General features: G+C 42.4%; 1 protein-coding gene across 8 annotated transcripts in view; it reads left to right on the forward strand.

Moving 5' to 3' along the window:
* Positions 1-20,759, forward strand: part of KIAA1328 (KIAA1328 ortholog) — a 284,448-nt gene that overhangs the window by 208,106 nt on the left and 55,583 nt on the right. For all 8 annotated transcript variants that reach the window (XR_012158833.2, XM_073343413.2, XM_073343414.1 and 5 more), the window contains one exon: positions 5,036-5,217. Coding sequence is in view for 7 of the 8 variants with exons in the window: in XM_073343413.2 (XP_073199514.1) it covers positions 5,036-5,217 (182 nt within the window). In the remaining variant the exon portion in view is untranslated. The remainder of the gene's footprint in view (positions 1-5,035; positions 5,218-20,759) is intronic.

The raw sequence follows: 20,759 nt of genomic DNA on the forward strand, positions 1-20,759 counted from the left end.
CAAGTACTCCTTTTCTTTTTGAAGAGTTTAGGCATTCATAAGCTAGGAGGTGAGAAAAGAGAGAAAGAGTCTCTTCCTTTTTTGGTAGAATTTGTTGGCTGCTCTGGCATTAGTCTGTAGCTTAGTAAGTACCTTAACCTCTTTTGCCATACTTCTCAGTGGTCCTGTTTCAGGTAGTAATGATAAAGCTCATTGAAGATGACTATGTCCTGTACAAAGTCATATTAATCAAGCTACACTTGGATGTACTGATGTATCATATAAACTGGAAATAGATGAGGACCCATAAGGTCAGTTAGACTCCCTGCCAGTGCAGGATTGTTCCCATTGGTATATTTTCTAGTTTGAAATTTCCTAAGGTATGGGGCTTCCATCACTTCCTTTGGCAGATTATTCCACTGCCTCATAGAACTCTGTCACAGGTTAGTTTTTCCTAACATCCTCTTTGTTTCATTTCAGTACATTGCTCCTTATTAATATTATCTTGTACTACTCTTCCCCTTCCTCCTTGGTGGTTACATCCTTTCAAATAGATGTTCAGTGCATTCCTTTTTAGGGTTTGATTCCTTACTCAAGCAAAACTTTAAAGACTAAAGGAATTCCTTTAAATACTGAAGGAATAAAGCCCAATTCATTGTTTATCCAAGCTATTTTATAAGCATTTTATTGTTTCTTTGTATTAACCTTTTCAACGTCCTAATCCTTTTTGTTTCTCTTCTCTGAATTCCCTCTGGCATAGTGTTACTCAAACCCCAACTGGGTATTCTAGGTTTAACCTCACCATGTAAAGAGTATCACACTGTACCAGCAAAGTAACCTTCTCCCAGTCATTTACAACTCAAGGGTAACTGTTTTCAGAAAAAAAACCAAGGTGTACTTGTGGCACCTTAGAGACTAACACATTTATTTGAGCATAAGCTTTCGTGAGCTACAGCTCACTTCATCGGATGGATGCAGTTGAAAATACAGTGGGAAGATTTTATATACACAGAGAACATGAAACAATGGGTGTTACCATACACACTGTAATGCGAGTGATCAGGTAAGGTGAGCTATTACCAGCAGGAGAGAAAAAAAACCTTTTGTAATGATAATCAAGGTGGGCCATTTCCAGCAGTTGACAAGAACGTGTGAGGAACAGTGTGTGTGTGTGTGGGGGGGGGGAATAAACATGGGGAAATAGTTCTACTTTGTGTAATGACACATCCACTCCCAGTCTTTATTCAAGCCTAATGTAATGGTGCCAGCAATGCCCCACTGCCATGTACATTGGCCAAACCAGACAGTCTCTACATAAAAGAATAAATGGACACAGATCAGATGTCAAGAATTATAACATTCAAAAACCAGTCGGAGAACACTTCAACCTCTATGGTCACTCGATTAGAGACCTAAAAGTGGCAGTTCTTCAACAAAAAGCTTCAAAAACAGATTCCAGTGAGAGACTGCTGAATTGGAATTAATTTACAAACTGGACACCATTACATTAGGCTTGAATAAAAGACTGGGAGTGGATGTGTCATCACACAAAGTAAAACTATTTCCCCATGTTTATTCCCCCCCCCCCCCACGTTCTTGTCAACTGTTGGAAATGGCCCACCTTGATTATCACTACAAAAGTTTTTTTTTTTCTCTCCTGCTGGTAATAGCCCACGTTACCTGATCACTCTCGTTACAGTGTATATGGAAACACCCATTGTTTCATGTTCTCTGTGTATATAAAATCCCCCCACTGTATTTTCCACTGCATGCATCCAATGAAGTGAGCTGTAGTTCACGAAAGCTTATGCTCAAATAAATGTGTTAGTCTCTAAGGTGCCACAAGTCCTCCTTTTCTTTTTGCGGATACAGACTAACACAGCTCCTACTCTGAAACTTGTCTTCAGAAAAGATTTGTAGGTTCTAATTAAATGTATTTAAAAAACCCAGAAAACATCCAAATAATGGCTGCCACCTTAAATATCTTTAAATGCTCTTAATCATGCAGAAACACAAGGGGAAAATATCTCTATAATCCTGTATTTTTGTAAAGACCTTTTTAACCAGTGAGTCTTTTAGGCCCTTTCATCAGTAGTTAGGGTTCTAATCCACCCGTTCTACACTGTATATTGCAGGAATTAGTAGATTAATTCCATGTAATTCGAATAAGATACTAATTTAGTCTGCCATACATTTTAGTAGCCACTGTGCAACATTATTAGCGGTCATGTAGTTAGAAGCCCTGAAGTAAATGGAGGTTATTCAGAGAAGTTGTAGCCAACACTTCAGCTAGTTATTATAGGTCATGAGCCATTACATAATGTTCTGCATTAATAATACAGAACATAATAATTGTCCAACAGACACAGAGGGCCCTATTAAACAATGACTAGTACAGCACATTGATTTTGAAACTTTTAATTTAGATGATATTTTCTGATGGAAACATCGGAGATCCACCTTTTTTCCTAATGTACACTATATTCAGTAGCATAATCTTTTACATGCAAATATTGTTCAAATTCATTTTGCATAGCGTATTCCATAGAAACTGTATCCCAAACTATAGAAATGTACATTCTTTGGGGCGTCTGTGTAAAACGGCACTTGTATACTCGACAGATTTTCTCTGTGTGTGTATTCTATTGATTTAATACTAAAATTTTCCTGATGTTTACATCTGCGAGCACGGCAGAGGTATGAGGAGATAAGCTGAATTCTATTGCTTCATATGCATCATCTTCCAAATTGTATCCTGTGTGTCAATCACAGGTCTAATCAGCTATACCAGGTGGGCATCCCCATCACAGGCAGTAGGCTTATCACTGAGGGCAGAAGTTGGAAGTGATTGGGTGGCAGAGGAGAATTGGTTCTGCAGGGGGCTATCGAGAAAGGACCTGCAGTAGGCAAGGCAAAAGTTGAAAGCATGCATAAGAATTTCACCAAGGGAAATGCTGCAGAAATGGTTACATTTCTTATGATATTCCCATTTCTGTAGTATCTGTTCAAAGCATATTTGCCCACACACAGGTCGTATGGCAGAGGTTCTGATACACTTGTGCAGTGTGTACCACTTCTTGATAAAGGAGAGGTGATCTCCTGGACATCTCCTTTCCCATGATTCCATTCATAATTGCATGTGTCTGTGGCGACTACAGTAATACTTGCTCCATGAACCCCAATGCCACCTTTTCCTCCCTAGCACAAACCACGCATTTCTGTTTCTCCAGCTCCACCCCATGCAACTCAGCCCTGCAGCGCTAATGAGGTTCCTGGAGCTCCTAGTCACTGGCTCCCCCAGTTAGAACTCTCTTCTCTCAGTTATTGCTCAACAACCTCCACAGATTTTTCATCTCCTGCTCCCCATGCTTCATCTCTTCTATTGCCGAGAGCCCTGACTTTACCAAGATACCTGCACCTTCTACTTCAGACACTCCAGACTTGTTCCCCTGTCATGGGTTTGCTTCCCAGCTCCGTTATAGAATCATAGGACTAGAAAGGGCCTCGAGAGGTCATCTAGTCCAGTCCCCTGCACTCATGGCAGGACTTAAGTATTATCTAGACCATCCCTGACAGATGTTTGTCTAACCTGCTCTTAAAAGTCCCAAATGATGGAGATTCCACAACCTCCCTAAGCAATGTATTCCAGTGCTTAATCACCCTGACAGAAAGTTTTTCCTAATGTCCAACCTAAACCTCCCTTGCTGCAATTTAAGCCCATTGCTTCTTGTCCTGTCCTCAGAGGTTAAGAACAACAATTTTTCTCCCTCCTCCTTGCAATAACCTTTTATATACTTGAAAACTGTTATCATTTCCCCTCTGTCTTCTCTTTTCTAGATTAAACAAACCTAATTTTTTTCAATCTTCCCTCATGTTTTCTGGACCTTGAATCATTTTTGCTGCTCTTCTCTGGACTTTCTCCAATTTGTCCACATCTTTCCTGAAATGTGGTGCCCAGAACTGGATACAACACTCCAGCTGAGGCCTAATCAGCGCAGAGTAGAGCAGAAGAATTACTTCTCGTGTCTTGCTTACAACACTCCTGCTAATACAGCCCAGAATGATGTTCGGGTTTTTTTGCAACAGACTTACACTGTTGACTCATATTTAGCTTGTGGTCCACTGTGACCCCCAGATCCCTTTCTGCAGTACTCCTTCCTAGGTAGTCATTTCCCATTTTGTATGTGTGCAACTGACTGTTCCTTCCTAAGTGGAGCACTTTGCATTTGTCCTTATGAATTTCCTCCTATTTACTTCCGACTATTTCTCCAGTTTGTCCAGATCATTTTGAATTATAATCCTATTCTCCAAAGCACTTGCATTCCCTCCCAATTTAGTATTGTCCGCAAACTTTATAACTGTACTCTCTATGCCATTTGCTAAATCACTGATGATGATTTAGATAATGGCATAGAACACTTGCAATTCGATCATAAGTCTCAGGATATTTGGTATTTTCCTTAAAGCCCTAGCTCCTGGAGTCAAGCAATTACATGAGAATCTCAGTTTTTGTTAAAAAGAGTATGTTTCCAGCCCACCTGGCTGCAGAGAAAAGCATGTACCCTAACACTTAAGAAGAGCTGTGTGTAAGTTCGAAAGCTTTGTCTCTTTCACCAGCAGAAGTTGGTCCAATAGAATATATTGCCTCACCAACCTTGTCTCTCTCATAGAAACACCTGTAAAGAATCCATTTAGCTATAAGCAGGGAGATAACACTCATGTAAGTTTCTGAGTCAGATATGTGCATTTACACACCTTAAAACATTCTTTACTAAAAATGCGGATGTGCACGGTTAAATTACAATGAAAATGTCACTGAAGTGCATGTTCTGAAACGTTTTGTGTTGTTGAGAGCCTGGGAATTCCCTGGAGTCTCCCATTTAAGTAACTTGCTAACATTTTGATCCCTACCCAGCATGCTCTGGCATTAAAATGCTAGAGAAAATAAACAAAGCCACAGCACAGCTAGAACATTGCTGCTTCAAGACAAACTGCACAAACAGTTCAGTGCTAATGTGCGACATGTTAACAGCTCATGACCTTTCACCCCTTCCAGCTTTCCAGTGTCTAGGTATGAAGATTGCCTTCCCAAAACACCGGCACTAGGCAAAGCGTGCAAAACACCAGGGAGCAGTGGAGGGAGCAGCTTGGGGAGGAGAACAGTTGGCTTTAGTGCAAACGTGGAAGAAGGAGCCATGTGGATGTATGGAAAGAAGGAAGCCAGCAGGTCTAGAAGAGGTAAGATGAAGCTTATGCTGTCTTGTAATGTGAGTTTGTTTATGGCATTTAGTAATTATAGGGATGTGTTCCTGTGTGGTTCAGTTAGATCCCAAAGAAGAGGGAGCGGATTGTAAATTGTTTAAAACAACCAAAATGTAGCTATGATAAATTTAATAGAAGTTGTAGAAAGCCCAGCAAACAGCAAGTGATTTCGTTGGGGTCCCTAACATGGGACAAAAAAACCTCAGGCCTTTATTCCCGGAAAGAATTACTTCAGCATTTTTTTTGCTTTCCCAGCAAACAGAGAATAAGTTTGATGGGGTTTGCTTTTTGTGATGTAATCTTCACATTCTCTTCCTCCCTGAGTAATGGCTACCACCATCACACCCTGGGATTTTTCCACACAAGGATGTCTTTGCAACTAGAATCTATCCTGCTCTTAGCTTAGCATCTCCACTTACGATGTGGAGAAAGCTGTCTTTCTTGGGAAGGAAGGGGGGTGGGGAATAGAAGCAGTTTGGCAGTTTCGCTGCAGAGCCTAACACAATCTTTCGTTCAATTATGAGCTGGCTTTTTTTTTTTGGAACTTGTCAACCAGTTTGTGTCAGCATAAAAATAATAATAATCATAAAAAAAAGGCAAAATGAGAAAAAATGTGGTGCAGTTCTCAAAAGAACAAATAGCTTGTATTATTGGTTAAGACCGTACCAACATTAAAAAGCAGACCATGTGAAGAAACTTTTGAAAGGGTATCATCAGACTGGACCCAAACAGTGGCTGAGGTTAATCTCTTCCAAGGCACAGCTACAAAAGTTGGAAGCCTATAAAGGGCTTGTGTCCAAAAAAATCAATTTCTAATTTGAAACAAAATCATTTTTGACTAACCGGGGTTCAGGACCCATTACTTTTGCTGTATAGTCGGCTGACATTTCAGCACTTTCTGTTGTGCACAATGAATCCTAATAGTCATTTTATAACATCGCTACACCAATCAATTTAAGCAAGAGAAAGCCATAACAATTCTGCAAAGTTTCAGGAGCAATTTTCACTGATGGTTTTCCTTTTTATTTATTTTTAACTATCATTCTTTCTTTTCTTTTGTTCTAGAAGTACCGCAGTGGTGAAATTGAGATTTTTCACATTATTTGGAGGGTTTTTTCCCTCTTGGATAAGGGTATTCCCAGGAATTATCTTCCTATCCACATGCCTCCAAAAAATCCTGGCTTCTCCCCTCATCCCTCTCATTCTGCTTCAGTTAATAAAATTACATGCTGTCTCTGCTGGCGTGGCAGTTGAAGAAGTTATCTGCCCCCACACCCTCCTTTTGAGCAAATGTCTCATGGAGATGCTGGCACCTAGGACATGGAGGTGCATGGCAAAGTTTGACTTACTGCTTTAGCGTTTTTATTGTGGCACCAGAAAAAGTTAAGAAAAGAGCTTTCAGACTGTAGAACAACCGTGGGTCTATTTACTGAGTTGGATAGCTTGTTTATCACAAGGCAAATTACTGAGCACTAATCACTGAAGTTGAAGTCTTCTGTTTTTAGTACCTTTTTAATTGGCATCCCTCTGTTACATGTTTGGGCTCCTTTAACACACACGCACTTAAGCTCCATTTTCTAATTACATCCGTGTATGGAATCTACAAGGTTCTTGTCTCCCTCCATGCTCACCACCACTAGTTCATGCCAGCTGTAACTGAACTGGTCACGTGGCATACACTGACTTCCTTTGCTTCAGATTTTAGTCTTTCATTAGGGAGAGATAACATATTTCTAAGCAAAAATAAAACCAAAGATATAGATATTTCTTCCAGACATAGTCCCCTATTGGAATATGGGATTTGCCATGCAGGCTCAGACCTTCAGTCCATCAAGTCTGGAATCTTTTCTGGGCCATGGCCAGTACCTTATACTTCAATGGAAGGCAAACTCTTGATCTCCTGCTGCAGTGCCCTTAGCCAGCTGAACAGTGCTCTCTGGGGATGGGGAAAGAAAACAATCAGATGACATTCTGAGGCATGAGATTTGATTGTTCTAAGAACTACATATTTGTGTGTGGTGTTATGCGCCACAAAATATCCAGGCTTGGTTAGTGAACACAGAACCACATTCATGTGGCAACTTTTTAACTGGTAAATTTTAAAACTTGTACTAATTTTCTCCCCACTTTTGTCTGTGTTGTCCGTTTGGACTGTAAATTCTTTGGGACAGGGACTGTTTGTCTGGTACATCACTAGCACGGTGGAGTCTCAATCCAGGCTGGGGCTTCTGGGCTCTGCTGTAATTAGTAGTAATGATTGCCATGCATGTGCCCTTCACACCTGGGTCCACAGAATATATCTGGAGACCTTGCACATCATCCTGAGAGTATTTCCACTCCCATATATAACTGTCGCATCAGTTTCCAGAGCAGTCTTCCGGCAGGTCTACACTAGAAGCGCTACATCGGCACAGCCTGCAGCGTATCTGATGACGACGCTGTGTGCTGATGGGAGAGCACTCTCCTGTCGGCATAATTACTCCACCTCCACAGGAGGTGGAAGCTCTGTCGGCAGGAGAGCGTATGCAGCTGACACAGTGCCAGTGTGGACTGCACGTAGGTTGCTGTAACGTGTGTTGCTCAGGGAGTGTCTTTTTCACACCCCTGAGTGACATAAGTTAGATCCACTTAAGCAGTAATGTAGATGTGCCCCTAATCTTAGAATCATAGAATTGTAGGACTGAAAGGGACCTCGAAAGGTCATTTAGTCCAGTCTCCTGCACTCTAGACCATCCCTGACAGCTGTTTGTCTAACCTGCTTTCAAAAATCTCCAATGATAGAGATTCCACAACCTCCCTAAGCAGTTTATTCCAGTGCTTAACGACCCTCACAGTTAGGAAGTTTTTCCTAATATCCAACTTACACCATCTTGCTACAATTTAAGACCATTTCTTCTTGTCCTATTCTCAGCGATTAAGGAGAACAATTTACTCCCTCCTTGTACTTGAAAACCGTTATCAGGTTCCCCCTCAGTCTTCTCTTAGCCAGACTAAACCAACCCAATTTTTTCAATGTTCCCTTATAGATCATGTTTTCTAGACATGGAATCATTTTTGTTGCTCTTCTCTGGACTTTCTCCAATTTGTCCGCATCTTTTCTGAAATGTGGCGCCCAGAACTGGACACAATACTCCAGTCAAGGCCTAATCAGTACGGAGTAGTGTCTTGCTGCTTGTGTCTTGCTTACAACACTCCTGCTAATACAGCCCAGAATGATGTTTGCTTTTTTTTTTTTTTTTGCAACAGTGTTACACTGTTGACTCATATTTAGCTTGTGATCCACTATGACCCCCAGATCCCTTTCCTAGGCAGTCATTTCCCATTTTGTACATGTGCAACTGATTGTTCCTTCCTAAATGGAATACTTCGCATTTGTCCTTATTGAATTTCCTCCTATTTACTTCAGACCATTTCTCCAGTTTGTCCAGATCATTTTGAGTTTTAATCCTATCCTCCAAAGCACTTGCAACCTCTTCCAGCTTGGTATTGTCTCTATGCCATTATCTCAACCATTGAACAGAACTGGACCCAGAACTGATTCTTGCGGGACTCCACTTGATATGCCCTTCCAGCTTGACTGAACCACTGATAACTACTCTCTTCATTGTTAAATTCCTCAGACTTTTGTTTGAGTGAGGCTAAAATGAGAAATGAGTGAACCCAAGCAATCTGCTCCATTTGGTGCCTGTTGAAAAGGCCCCTTCTCTTTTTCCTCTGTCAGTGGCAAAACCCCAGGGTGTATTCAGATTGTTTCCCCTCTGAACATCTAGCTTCTGCAAGATCATATCAGAATGACCTTACTACTCTCATTAACCACTAACATTATAAACTGTACTGTGTTTGGAGGCCTCAGCTAAAGCGGAGAGTAACCTTCCTAAATTACCTAGCTTCCCTTCTCCCTGCGATGTGTTTAGGATGGAGAGCATGGCTACCTTTACTTGGTTGCATCACCGAATCTTAGGTCCTTCCGTAACTCTTGGGAAAAACTACTGAGTGAGCTGGATCTGCATGTACAGTTGCTGACTTATTACTTCCTTGTTATTTTTCTCCTATAGTCAGTGATTTCTGTTGATGCTGCTTAATTTTTCCTTCAGTATTTTGATACAATACGTGTTTGTGAGCCCTTTCACAGAACTTCTTTAGCTCTAGCAGCAAGAATATTCCTCGACTTCAAACAGACAAGGCAATCCTCCAGTTTTGTGTCTTTCCAACAGTCAATAGTGTATGCTGGTGTCACCAGCAGCTATGTCAGTACATACTAAAATCCAAACAGCTTGCCTAGTTAAGAGGCATTGGACTGCAAAAATCACTCTTCTGAATATTCTTGCCTTTAGGCCAGAAAACAAAGCTGTCCATTAGGTTCTCCTCTGTTAGGTTGGCCACTTCACTTATCTAACCATTTTTAAGTCTCCCTTTTTGCCTTTTTCCTAGGTATATAGATCTCTCTGTGTTTAGACAAAGGAAACAGCTGGTGATATGTCACTGTAGTGAATCTGGCTTTCATAGAATCATACAATATCAGGGGTAGAAGAGACCTCAAGAGGTTATCTGGTCCAACCCCCTGCTGAAAGCAGGACCAACCCCAACTAAATCATCCCAGCCAGGACTTCCATTTAATATTGTATGGCATGCACAGCCCTTTCCCTTCTATATAAGAATGGTAAAAACTAGAGATGAAAAAGTCCATATAGGGCATCTAATCCATACTTTCAGCCAGGGCAAATTGTTCCCTACTGTGTTTTTTCCAGTGGTTTTTCAAACTTCGCTTTTTAGAGATTCGGGAGTTGAAAGTTTCATTTCACCTAAGGGAAGGCTAATAAATTAATTAGTTCGTATTTGCAAAGCACTTTGAAGATGTAAAGTGTTAGATAAATGTGAACTATTATGAATATTAGTATGATCCCATTCTTAAGGATTTATTTCCTGATTATCAGCCTAAATTTCCCATTGCTCACTTTCATTCCATTACTTCTTGTACCATTTAAAGGACAGCTATAACTTGTGCATGTGTGGCCCTGAATCATATTGGTTCTTTTGGGCTGCATGTCAGCTTGCAAGCTTATGTCTAGTTTATTGTCTGCTATTGTTCCTTAGGTCTACGTACCTTCATCCCACTATCTGTTTTTTAATTATTCTCTCCCCCGCCCATATGTATTAGCTTTCATTTTTCCAGGCTGAATACTTCCTTCCCATAACTATTGCCTCTCTGTTTTTTCTCCATCCTTGAGGTATTTACAAACCTGCAATTGTAATTAAAGTGCTGTCTTTCAGGACCACCTCAGTTCTCCATGGCTCTTCATAAATAATTACCAGTAGTTTCAAAAGTTCATTAGGTAATTCCCTTTTGCCCTGGACTGTATGTACTTCAGACCTATGGATTTGTATGTTTTAATTTTTTCTAAGACCTCCCTTTATCAGCCTTTTATCAACAAGTATTGTATATGAACAAGGTCTTCATTAGTTTCTAGTTTTCAATATGTCTTTTCTTTATTTTACCTACTAGAATGGATTTTAAAATGTTCAGTAGCACAGCCATTTTAGAATCATCATTTTAATCTCTCCTCATTTATTAAGGGGCCTACTTTCTTTCTAGAGATCCCTTTACCGCAATAGACCTGTGTTGCTTTTCTCACAGTATATTTACAATGTCCTTCTAGCTCACATGTATATTCATTTATTCAGGTTCTTCTTCGAGTGCTTGCTCATGTTCATTCCATTGTAGGCGTGTGTGCTCACCCCGTGCTCTGGTGCCCGATGTTTTTCCCTCAGTGGTGTCCGTAGGGGGCCAGCTCTGGCGCCCTCTGGAGTGTTGTGCGTATGTTGCGGTGTAAAGGGTTCTGCCGGCTCCCCCCACCCTTAGTTTTTTCTTACCGGCAATGACGGTGCTGGAATGTCTCCTTGCCTTGGCAAGCTGACTCCTCTCAACTGTGCCTAGTTGTGAACTTTCTGTATATAATTGTTAGAAATTTGTTTGTTTTATAGTTCGTTAGTGTAGACTTAGTGTTAGTCCCGAGCGGGACTTAGCCTAGAGATGGGGCATGCCCCAGTCCCTGGGCTTCAAACTTTGTGTCTGTTGCAAGAAACCCATGCCAGTCAGTGATCCCCATAGATGCTGTTTGAAGTGCTATGGGGAAACCCACAGTGACAAGTGTTGCATTAGCAAGAGCTTCAGACCTCCTAGCACCACGGTCTCGGTGCAGAGCACGCTGGCAGCACTGGCCTCAGACTGGAGCCAACTCCCGCTCGCCACCCCGGAGAACGGCAGAGGCACTCGGCACCTAGAAGTGCCGTCCACGCTGGAGGCCTTTCAGCTCACGAAGGACATTCTGTCCCTGCCAGCGCTGGCCACGGAGGTGCTCTATCCCAGGGATTAACCTGACTGGGGACCCTTTCAACAGTCCCCATCAGTGTGGAACCGTTCCTTGCTGCAGAGGATGGTCCGTCAGCACTCGCCTGAGCAGCGCCACCGGCCCCCAGACGCGGGTCGACTTTCCTGCCAGAGTTCCTGGCGTCAGTCCCCAGACTCCAGGCAGCATTCTTCAGACTTGAGGCCCCACAGCCTCGGTGCTGGGAGTGCGCGAGCCGCTCTCCCAGGTCATGGTACTGCTCTGAAGGGTTGAAAGGCCGGTCTCCGGAGCCCCGTCGCCAGACCACTGGTATGGCTCACCGGTATGGTCTCCAACATGGCGGTCTACTCGCTCACATTCCCGCTCCCACTCGATGGAGCAGCATTGCTCGCTGAGCTTAAGGCGTCGATCGCTGGGGTACCGTTGCCAATCCACCAAATGCTGCCATCAGTCACCAGGATTGCAGCACCGAGAGCCACCACCCTTGTACAGATCCTCAACAGAGGACCGGGGCCAGAGCTGACAGAATCTGGATATACAGATGGCCTCGGCACCGTCCTGGTCCCCTAGACACGTCCCCAACAGCAAGGAGGAAATCCTGCCCGTGGGCAAGGGCCACCCATCAGGGGCACCAGAATTCCCCGCTGGGCCACCAATGGCAGCTTGGCCCCAATGCCAATAGCCTGCCCCTTGGCAACTGTGGAACCCCTGGGGATTTCCCCAACTATCGCAGGGGCATAGGTTGGCCTCGGGGGCATCCGACAAATGGTCAGTGACAGTCTCCCGCCCGCCCCCTGACTCGGCCGCGAAGTCAGAGCAGGTTCCCCAGGATCAGCCAGCCTCGGCTGAGGGTCCCATGGCAGAAGTGACAGAGTTGGTAGACCCACCTGTACCTGCCTCATCATCATCTTCGCCTGATGAGGCAGTAGCGGGGCCCTCTCACCGAGTTCCCCGGGACGATGCGAAGGGTCACCAGGAGCTCTTGAAGAGGGTTGCCTCAAACCTGGGGCTGGAAGCCAAGGAGCTGGCAGAGCCCTCGAACTTCCTGTTTGATGTACTGAGTGCGGCAACCCCCGCCAGGGTGGCATTGTCAGTGCATGAGGGAGTGGTGAAAATCACTAAGGTCCTGTGGCAGACACCTTCCTCCCTGCCTCCAATCTCCAAGCAGGCAGAGCGAAAATACTACATCCCCTCTGAGGGGTATGAGTATCTTTGTACCCATCCTGCCTCAAGCTCCCTGCTTGTATCAGCAGCCAATGAGCACAACAGACAGGGCCAACCGGGATTGACGCCTAAGAATAAGGAGGCAAAGAGGCTCCATCTCTTTGGTAGAAAAATGTATACTACGTCCAGCCTCCAGCTGAGAGTGGCCAACCATCAGGCCTTGCTTGGCTGCCATAATTTTAATATCTGGCAGTCCATAGCCAAATTGTCAGACTTGCTGCCAGAGGAACCCAGGAAGGAATTCCTGGTTATCCTCAATGAGGGCAGGGTGGTGGCTAGGGCCCCCTTCCAAGTGGCCTCAGATGTGGCAGACTTTGCAGCCTGAACCATGGCCTCTGCCATTTTGATAAGGTGAGCGTCCTGGTTGCTGTCATCAGGCCTTTTGACTGAGGTTCAACTGTCCATTCAGGACCTCCCGTTCGATGGCCTGGCACTGTTCTCCGAGCAAACAGTAAATGGCCAGGCCTGAAAGACTCTAGGGCTACCTTGCTTACCCTGGGCTTGTACATGCTGGGGCCGGCAGGGAAGCGGTTTAAGCTGCAACAGACCCATAGGTTCGGGAGCCAACCCCGGCCAGAGCCCATACATAAGAAGGGCAAGGGCAATAAGCACCGGCAAGGCCACCAGCCGGCATCCTCTGCTCACTCGAGCTCCACCCGTAACCAACCGAGCGGGAAGCAGACAGTTTGAGGGTGCGCTCGAGGGCAACCTTCTAGCTTGTGTCCTGGATCCTGCTCTCCTGTTATTTTCCAACCACCTGTCCCTCTTCCTCCGTGTCTGGGCCTCTGTAGCATCGGACCAGTGGGTCCTCAGCACAGTATCAGGGATATACCCTACAGTTTATTTCTATCCACCCACCCCTCTCCCCATCCCTCTTCAGGTACCCTTCTCACGAGAATCTGCTCGCTCAGGTGGTCCAAGGCCTTCTGCGGGTGGGAGCCATGGAGGAAGTCCCGCTGCATTTAATGGGCAAAGGGTTTTATTCCCGTTATTTTTTAAGGCCAAAGGGGGTCTACAACCTGTCCTTGACCTGAGGAACCTCAAGAAGTTGAAGTTTTGCATGGTCTCCCTGGCCTCCATCATTCCTTCCCTGGATCCGGGAAATTAGTATGCTGCCCTTGATTTGAAAGACACTTACTTTCACGTATTGATATTCCACAGTCACAGATGGTTCCTACGTTTCTTTTGTAATCAATAAAGGGTATTTAGAATATTATATATCAGTGCTGTGTCCGGTATCTGCCAGCTCCCCATCCCGTAGGGGAGACCTCTATTGCAGGTCTAACATGTGGTGGAGAATGTGGAGTGGGGAGAGATATTAAGGAGTGCCAGATTTTGAGACGGGATCTTAAAGTGCTGGGGGAGTCCTTATTTAAGATTAATACTGGTAACTTCTTATTTAAAAAATTTGTGAGAAAAAAAGTGTGAAAAAATAACAAACACATGGTATAATAATGTTTAAAACGTTGTTTAAGAAGAGAAGTAAAGGGGTGGAAGAGGCACCCCGGTGGACTAAAGTTAAAGCCCCTTCTGTGTTAGAGAAGGAGATTATTGCATTTGGGACATGCCCTTGAATGGAAGGTGCAGTGGAACCAGATGTAATATTTGATATCTTAAAAAACACGTTTAAGAAATATGTACAGCTGTACAAGCCTAATGCCAGTAAAAAGCAAACGGCCATAGTATGGCTGTAATGGCAAGTTGTAAAAAAGGCAATTGCATGTAGGGGGAAGTCTGTGCAAAGTTACAAACATTAAAAGAGAATTTTAAAACTTGCCAGAAAAATTTGGAGCGGGAAGTGAGGCAGGCGCAAATAATGCAAACTCAGTTAAAACAAATGGGAAAACAAAATAATTTTTTTTAAAAGAAAAAAAGATTAAAGCAGACAAAAATGAATTAGACCATCAAGTAATAAAAATGAAACAGTTAATTCAAAATTTAACTAAGAAAAAGGAAGAAGAGATGGGAAGCGTTTCTCAAGTTGGTGCCAGAAAACTATAGCAGCATTAAAAAAGAAAGTAAAAATACAGAAGCTGCAAGTTGCAGCTGTGTGTCAAAAAAAATTGTGGTTTTTTTTATTTGAATTCCAATAATATTTGGTATGAAAAGGATCTGTGAGGAGGTCAAGAGAAAAGGGGATTTGACCAAGCTTGAGAGGGACTTTATACTAAGTTTAGAAAAAAAATAAGAAACTGGCTGGGAAAGCCTAATCCAGAAAAGTCTGTAGCAGTAATACATCAACCATTAAGAATACAGCCGGGAAAATACAGTCAGAGCAAACATAAATAATTCCTACGAGTTCGTCAGACTTACAGTTGATGGTAAAGTAATTAGGCCCAGTAAATATAAAAAATTTAGCTACATGGCTAGTACAGTGGGCAGAGTTAGGAGGAACAGAAAATTTAAATATAAGTAAATCTTATAGGTTAATCAGGGCAGCTACCACTGGAGAGATTAGATAGGCAGTAGATGGAGCGAAAAATGCTTTGGACAGGCAGCCAGAAGCACACCAACTAATACCTCAATTTATAATGCTGTTAGAAAAAGAGAGAGGTCAAAGACCCATAAAGGTGTTATCCAGGGCAGATTACATAAAGCCTGAAAATTCACCGAGAAATTACCTGTTAAAAAAAATAACATTAAAATTATTGGCTGAAAAAATACAACTGGTGACTAATCCCAGGGCGAAGGTCGCCAGACATGTCACAGCTAATTCTTTGATGGCAGTTGATTTGAATCAGATGGAATTTTGAAATAATGTGGTTTAAGGATTGAACAAAAATGTATTAGCAATATCTACTAATTTGGTAAACCAAGCAGCCCAGGATGAGAAGTTAACTGTTATGGATGCACTGGAGCACTGGATAGTATGCCAACAAATAATACAAGGGGAAAGCCAGGTAAAAGAATTAAAACCCAAAGTATCTTTTATTAAAGCAATAGCATATTCAAATGAAAGTGCTTATAAATCAGAATACTGTTTAAAAAAAAAAAAAGGCCGTGGTAAAGGACAAGACACCCCGCTCCAAGGAAGTAGAGGGTGGAATAATCAAAATAAACCCCAGAAAAAAGTAAATGTAATTCAAAATATTGCTTGGAGGTATTTGAAATTAAGGGAAGTAGATATTAATAAGTACAATGGAAAACGTACTAATAAATAATCAAAAAATGCAAAGAATAAAAGAAAACAGGTAGAGAGTGGGGTAGTAAAAAATTGTGTTGTGTCCGTTATATTTTAGAAAGAAAAAAATAATACCGGAGCTCAAGCAAAGATAAAAACAGTTAGTGTAAGTATTTAAAATAATACAGCCGGAAGCATCGGACATTATTCCTATGGAATAATGGCCATGGCTTCAATGTTAAGAATCCTTATAATTCAAAAAGGGCATAAATATGGTTTTTGGCTTTTATGTTTTTTTAATATTTGAAAAAATTTAGGGGTGTGTGTGTGTGTGTGTGTATATATGTGTGTGTATATATAAGCACCTCTAGAATAAAGGTATAAATAAAAAAAATACATTTGACTATTCATGGGACAAAATAAAAAAACAAACAAACAGAAAAAATAAACATTTTAATCCACAATGGCCAAATATTAAAATTTAAATTTTGGGGGGCAATTTCTCATTGTTATTATATTTTTAAAGAATGGTCTCCTAGTTTCACAGTTCTTCTATATTTTATGCTACATCCTATTGTAATGTTATTTGCATGAATAATTTTGTTAACCTTTATTATGCTATGTTTATACTGTCAAATAAAAAAGCAAGAAGTTTTGGAGCAAGTAATATATAAAATTAAATTGCTTGCAAAATTATAAAGTAATACAATAATTAATGGCATTAATCATGTATCAAGAGGGGGAATGTTGGGATATATATATCAATATACATTGTGATTAATATATCCATGTAATATGTTATAGGTCATTGAGGCCTGGTATGAATGACACATGTTTGACATAAATATGTGCATTGCAAGTTGGCAACCAAAGAAAGAACTTAAGATCAAGGATTATTAGAACTATTTGTCCAAAAACAATCTTATGTACTGAGAAAAATAAGGAAAATCAGCAGAAAAGGAAACACCACCAGCTGGACTAATATAAAATTTTATAACAACTGGAGGAAATGGCATGCCTTGGATTATGGCGGCCCACCCAGAATAGTCTCTTTAAAATTGAGTCAGTAAAAGGCCCAGTAAACAAAGGCAAAAAACCGATGATGCAACGAAATGAACTATAAATGGTTACCTCTGACTTCTGCAAATCAAAGTCATTTATTAATCCAAAGCCCTGTGTGGCTATAGATGTGGTTTTCACCCTCTCCCCCCCAACCCCGCCCATTTTATAATCTTATGATCAAAAGAAATCTCGGCTGGCTATCGGGACTGTTCTGAACTTTGGACTCTGGTATAGTATGTTTGGGGTGTAAATGTAAAGTAAATCAGTTTGTTTTGTAATCAATAAAGAGCATTTAAAGTATTATATACCAACACTGCCTGCTCCCCATCCCATAGGAAAACCTCTATTGCGGGTCTAACAATGGGTCCTCATCCCAGTCCTCTCCAGGCTAACGGGTTTCCCCTTGGAGCCCATGGCTTCTTGTTCCCTTTCTCATTTGTTGTGGAAGGTTGCACTTACCTCAGCGAGGCATATATCCGAGATCAAAGCCCTCACATTGGAGCCCTCATGTCGGAGCCACCGTACGTGCTGTTCTACAAAGACAAGGTCCAGCTGCGGCCCCATCCAGCTTTCCTGTGTAATGTGGTGTCGCATTTCTATGTCAACCAGGATATCTTCCTCCCGGTGTTCTGTCCTAAGCCGCACTGGCCCAATGAGGAAAGGCAGCTGCATACTCTGGATTTCTGGCACGCCCTGACATTCTACCTGGAGCGCACCAAGCCCTTCCATAGATCGACCTAGCTCTTTATTGCAGTTGCTGACAGGATGAAGAGTCTTCTAGAGTCTTCTCAGAGGATTTTGAATTGGATCACCACCTGCATCCGTACTTGTTATGAGTTGGCGCAGGCTGTACCTCTACCGATAGTGAAGGCTCACTCAACTAGGGCGCAGGCATCTTTGGCTGCCTTCCTGGCGCACATCCCTATCCAGGATAACTGCAGGGCCACGACGCGGTCTTCGGTACATACATTCACGACGCATTATGCCATCACTCAGCAGGCCAGAGATGACGCTGGCTTCATCAGAGCTGTGTTGCAATCAACACATCCATGAACTCCTACCCGCCTCCCATGGTACTGCTTCGGAGTCACCTACAATGGAATGGACATGAACAAGCACTCGAAGAAGAAAAGACAGTTACTTGTTCATAACTGTTGTTCTTCGAGATGTGTTACTCATGTCCATTCCAAGACCCGCCCTCCTTCCTAACTGTCGGAGTTTCCGGCAAGAAGGAACTGAGGGTGGGGGGAGCCGGCGGTGCCCCTTATACCGGTGCATAGACGTACCACTCCAGAGGGCACCAGAGCCAGTCCCCTACAGATACCACTGAGGGGAAAAAGTCCAGCACCAGTGAACGTGGCGAGCGCGCGCACACCTACAATGGAATGGACATGAGCAACGCATCTCAATGAACAACAGTTACAAAAAGGTAACTGTCTTTTTCTTTGCTGCCCTGTCTTATCGCTACAAGCCCTAACTGACTCAGTATATTCACATTTAATTCACAGATGTGTTCTCTATTTCTAGACCTGTTAATATTTTTACACTCAGATCTTTCAGCAGGCCCTCATGAAGCTGTATTGATGACATCTGGTTCTCTGTATTTTTCTTTTCAGTGCAGTTAGTCTAACTTTCCTTGAATGCAGCAGCGGCAACAGATTCATATGGCTATGATGTAGTCACGGTGGTTTGTAGAATGGACTTCTACCTTTAGCAGTCCCGTGCAAGCTTTCTTCCTTCGGCAAGAGTCTATATGGAAGGATGTAGGCTTCTTAAATCCCTGAAAACTACATTTTCCAACCTCATTCATGGTCAGCCGCATGCTTCGCTTCACTTTGACCTCAGCTCTATAAGCCTTCTGAAAAAGCATATCATCTTCTGTTCATTGGACATGACTCCACCATTGCGGTCATCTTGTTCTCAACTGGTGCAAGGCTGTAACTTGACAGGATTGTCTGAACATCTCTTTGTTTGTGACAAAGTCAAACCAACAAATGTTAAGAATACATCATAATTTTTTACACTGAAATCTGTTCAGTTTCCTCTCCTCAGCTGTTTTTAATGGCCATGTTTCTGCCCCATATAACAGTCATTATTACTTGCTCGTTGAATGCTTGTATCTTAGTTGTCACACAGACATCCCACAGCCCAAGCAGATGCGCTTTGAAGTGCTGAAATGCCATTGATATGAGACTGATCCACCAAGTGACTTTCTTTGGATATAAACCCTCCTGCTGTCAACCAACAACCCAGATAGATAAAACTATTCAGCCATTCAGCATCCTTGCCATCTACATGCAGTGCTGGCAGGTCATTGGTTTCCATTTTATAGGAGGTATGTATAGCTTTGGTTTTATCACCATTGATCTAAATCCCATAGATTCTGCAGTTTTTCACAGCTCTTCCAGCTGTAGCTGGACAGTAGTCTCTCCAAGTAAGTTAATGTCTTCTGCATACTCGAGATGAATCTGTAAATCTCACATCTTCAACTATGGCCTCTATCAGCTTTGTCATCAGGCAGTCTATTACAACATTAAATAAAGTAGGTGAGAGAACTCATTCTTTGGTGTACTCCTGATTTTCCTGAAAACCAGTTTGTAATACAACCGTTGACCTCATACAGCTAAGTGTACCACAATACAGTTCCTCCACTAGGCACACTAAATCCTCAGGCACTGCAAACTGGCATAGCAGTATCCACAAGGCTGATTGATTGATTGGAGTCAAAGGCAGCTGCAAAGGTCTATAAACGCAATGTTAACTTCCTTTTGTCGCTCTAGTCGTTTTTCACTAACATTCTACAGAACGTATGCAGCATGGATTGTAAATCGACCTGTATGGAAACCACACTGGTTGTCTGTCTCTCATTTTTGGGTTGAGAATGTATTTCAGCCAGTTCAGTAGAATGATCATAAACCTTCTCTGGGACTGACAGCGGTGATATTCCCCTTTAATTTGAGCAAGCTGATTGCTCTCCTTTTTTAAAAAAGGGAATGATGCAGCCCCTTTTCCAATATTCTGGAATGTGGCAGGTTTCCTGAACTTTTAAGGGAACTATGGAGCCAGTGAACTAAATCCAACCTTCCATTCTTTAGCAGTTCTGATGAAATATTGTCAAGAGCAGGTACTTTATCGTTTCGTAACTGTTTGACTACAGGCATCACTATGCCTTGTTATGCAGTGAGAATAAAATGCTTCAGTCTTCTCCTACGCTGAGATATTAATACTTTTTCTCACATTCATTGAGTTTCTTTATTTCCTCAGTGTTGTTTTCTCAAAATCTAATACTCTTGTGCCACTATTCTGTGAAGTTTTTCTTCTTGTCTGTTGATTCACATGATTTGTTTTCTCATGTTTGAAATTCAACTCTACTAATTGTGCATAGACTTGGAGATCATTTGTTTCAGCATGTATGTCTCTATGGGTATGGGATAGCTTCTTGGTGCCATCTGCAAAGTCAGAGTTCTCTAACTTCTGTGTGGAAGTCCATTCTATGCCCCTGTTCTGCAGTCTTAATAATGCTTTCTGGGACTGACATAGAAGAGGTTTGATATTTGACATACCTTGGCAATAGATATTTGACATATCTTGGTGGAACAGCTGGAGACATTAAAGCCAGAATAGTGAAAGCCAGACATGCCTTTGCAGCTCTAAAGCCAAGCTAGAGAAATAGAAATCTTGCCCTCCCAACTAAACTTGGAATATTTAACACCATTGTAAAGTCAGTTTTACTATATGGTGCTGAGACTTGGAGGCTTATTAAG

The sequence above is a fragment of the Lepidochelys kempii genome, chromosome 5 (genome assembly GCF_965140285.1).
Source record: "Lepidochelys kempii isolate rLepKem1 chromosome 5, rLepKem1.hap1, whole genome shotgun sequence".
NCBI lineage: Eukaryota > Metazoa > Chordata > Testudines > Cheloniidae > Lepidochelys > Lepidochelys kempii.